Here is a 2,902-nt window from a genome sequence, read left to right on the forward strand (position 1 = left end):
TGAACATGCCCGTTCTCGATTTGTCTGTATTGTGCTTGAAACTTTGTTGTAAGTGTTCGGGAATACAAACCATGTGTGCGTGCCATGGCGCCGAGTACTATATGTATAAGAGACATGCATATATAGAAGATACAGAAACACGGTTGTTGACTCTTTCAAAAATAAACTAGGGTTGTGCATTGCGCAGGGATTCCCACATTAAAATTTGATATTTCCTTCGTCCATATTACGGAACTACAAAATGCTACTATGTACAGACAGTATGCACACATTATGTGTCTGTAAATAATTTAGAGAGGGGAAGAGTGTTTATAAACGCCGATATTCATTCATAGTTCGTATATATGTAAATATCGGATATTCCCTTTCCCTCTCTCTCTCACTCTCGAGTCTGGTGTGAGGACTGAAGAGTGACGAATCGTGATTAAGGTTTATAGGGTTTGTGACTTTTGACTAAAAAGTTTTCTTCTTCTTGGTTTAGCCTGTGTAGGATATGGCTGTGCGCTATCTGTGCTTTCGCGAATTTAACTATTGCCTTTCACTGTTTTGTGCTTTTCACTGCGTCTGCTCGGTGCTTTGGCAGTTTGGCCTTTGAAAGTTGAAACGGCCCTGGGCCTGAGGAGGTTCAGCCGTTCAAGCGTTCACTCCAGCCCGTGTAAATATTTGGGAGCAGATCCTTTTTGATAGTAGTGAAAACTATTGTTTTGATTGGTGGAAAACAACAGAATATAAAAATGATGGGACATCGGGTTATTTGGGTCATCATTTCGACATTTCAAGACTCTTTTTATTTTTTTAGTTTTGCTTTCTTTTATTTTTTAAACAATGATATCAGATATGTACGTATTCGACTCATGGTAGCGTATCAATGTACTTAAAAAAATATAGTGTTCCAGCGCTATCCAGCAATGTTTGTATATACGTATGACCCTGCGGGCCTGCACAGGCACTACAAATAGTTGACATCCAGGCACAGTCGTAGGCATTTATAACCTGGGAGTATATATTATACAGTAAGCAAGAATGGGTAGTGGATATAGTATCGGTGGTGTGGTCTTCGGTCAGCTGTTTAAGGCGAGATCCTTCACCTCGGCATACAAAGGTCCAACTATTCCTGATCATGTCGACCTCACTGGGAAGGTCTTTCTCGTCACAGGGGCTTCTTCTGGTCTCGGAAAGATGTTAGTAATAGAACTTACTAAACGTGGTATGTATGAGGATTATTTATCTTGCGAAATGTTCTCCTGTGTACAACAGCTGCCTTCACAGCTGCCTTCAGCGTACTAAATTCAATTCTGAGGCAAAGCTAACTCTTAACTGGGACCATGTAACTGATTCCTTTTTTTTGTTTTCTGTGTGTAGATATCAGATGTGCTTTTGGTTTGTGAATTGACTATGGTTTCTGGTTGGTTTGCTGTGTTATTGCTGGTCTGTGTGTGGTATGCAGTTGTCTATACTGTTGATTAATGAGTTATCTCTATGCTTATTTGTTTCCCGCACCACTTGCCCTGATGCGTCTAGCACGTTACTCTGGTAAACTCAAGCCCTGTGAAAGAAAAATTATGTAACTTTATTTTCTCATTCGGGAAAACTATTCGAGCACAAGATTGTATCTACATGCTTTTGCTAATGTACGGACATTCAATTTGCGGCATCGAAAAACCTTCAACGTGTGCACGGTCTAATTGCTCTATCATTTCCCTTTTCTCGTATTGTCCCAGGTGCGGATGTACATCTGATCAGTCGAACAATGGATAAATTACAGAAGGTGAAAGCAGAAGCCGAGACTCAAGCTAAGGCTGAGGGTAAAAAATCGGGAAATCTATCCTGTCACTCGTTAGATATGTCGGATATGAGTGCTGTGTGTAAGTTCGTAGCCGACTTCCCAAAGGATAAGGCGATACACTGTTTAGTCAATAATGCGGGAGCCTTACCCTATGAGAGAGAAATGGTGAGTGGTGGTAGACTAGAGAAGACGACGGCTTGTCACGTGGTAGGGCCGTACTTGTTGATCAAAGGTAAGGCTATAGCTAGTCGTAAACGGACTAGGGGAAATTATATCCGTTTGCTTCTATATGACTGGTGTTGTAGTCCTTCCGTGTGGTGCGAATGCATATACATACATCCTTCATTTTATTTGCTTATTTTATTTGTATTTATGCATACACATAAATCCATTATTTTTTATGTTTATGTATATACATGTATACTTTGTTTGTTATTTGTATGTGAATGAGACCGATTGAACACGTCATCGTCCTTTTCTCAGTCGTAACAACACTTCCCAGTCGGTGTTTTCTATTACTGCTGCTCATATCTTTAAGAGGAAGGCGTTTGTTTTCTTGAAAGGAACCGTCAATGATTCTCAGAGTGTGAGGTGTAGCTTATGTTTTGCAACGCAGTCGATCGCGCGCACACTGTCCTGCTACGCTACAAACAATTGGTGAAAATAGCAGTGAGGTTTGTGTTTGGATTTGTTTTTGAATTGAATATATATCGATCACGATCTGGACTCGTATACTTCAACACCGGGGTTTAAATACACTACACTATTAATGTACATCGACGATTGCACGAGCAATTGAAGATAGGTACTCAATTGAAGATAGGTCCTCAAATGATGCACATTATTTACATCTACAATAAACGTGCAATTAACGATATATACTCCATATTATATATATATATGTGTGTGTGTGTGTGTGTGTGTTTGTGTGTGTAAGTATATCTATCTTCCGGATTACACGAGCAATTAAAGCTACATACTCAAATGCTACAATATATATATATATATATATTCATATATATTCATATATACATATAAACATATATATATATATATATATGTCTGTGTCTGTGTCTGTGTCTGTGTCTGTGTACACACACACACATATATATATAT

The 2,902-nt window shown here is 39.0% G+C and overlaps 1 protein-coding gene across 1 annotated transcript in view; it reads left to right on the top strand.

Annotated features, from left to right (window-relative positions):
* Positions 1-931: 931 nt before the first annotated feature.
* The window catches only part of SARC_01841 (hypothetical protein), a 3,129-nt gene continuing 1,158 nt past the window's right edge, over positions 932-2,902 (top strand). Inside the window, exons 1-2 of the mRNA XM_014304423.1 lie at positions 932-1,207; positions 1,722-2,018. Of these exons, the coding sequence (XP_014159898.1) occupies positions 1,024-1,207; positions 1,722-2,018 (481 nt within the window). The 5' untranslated portion in view covers positions 932-1,023. The remainder of the gene's footprint in view (positions 1,208-1,721; positions 2,019-2,902) is intronic.

The sequence above is a fragment of the Sphaeroforma arctica genome, assembly GCF_001186125.1.
Source record: "Sphaeroforma arctica JP610 unplaced genomic scaffold supercont1.77, whole genome shotgun sequence".
In the NCBI taxonomy this organism is placed as follows: Eukaryota; class Ichthyosporea; order Ichthyophonida; genus Sphaeroforma; species Sphaeroforma arctica.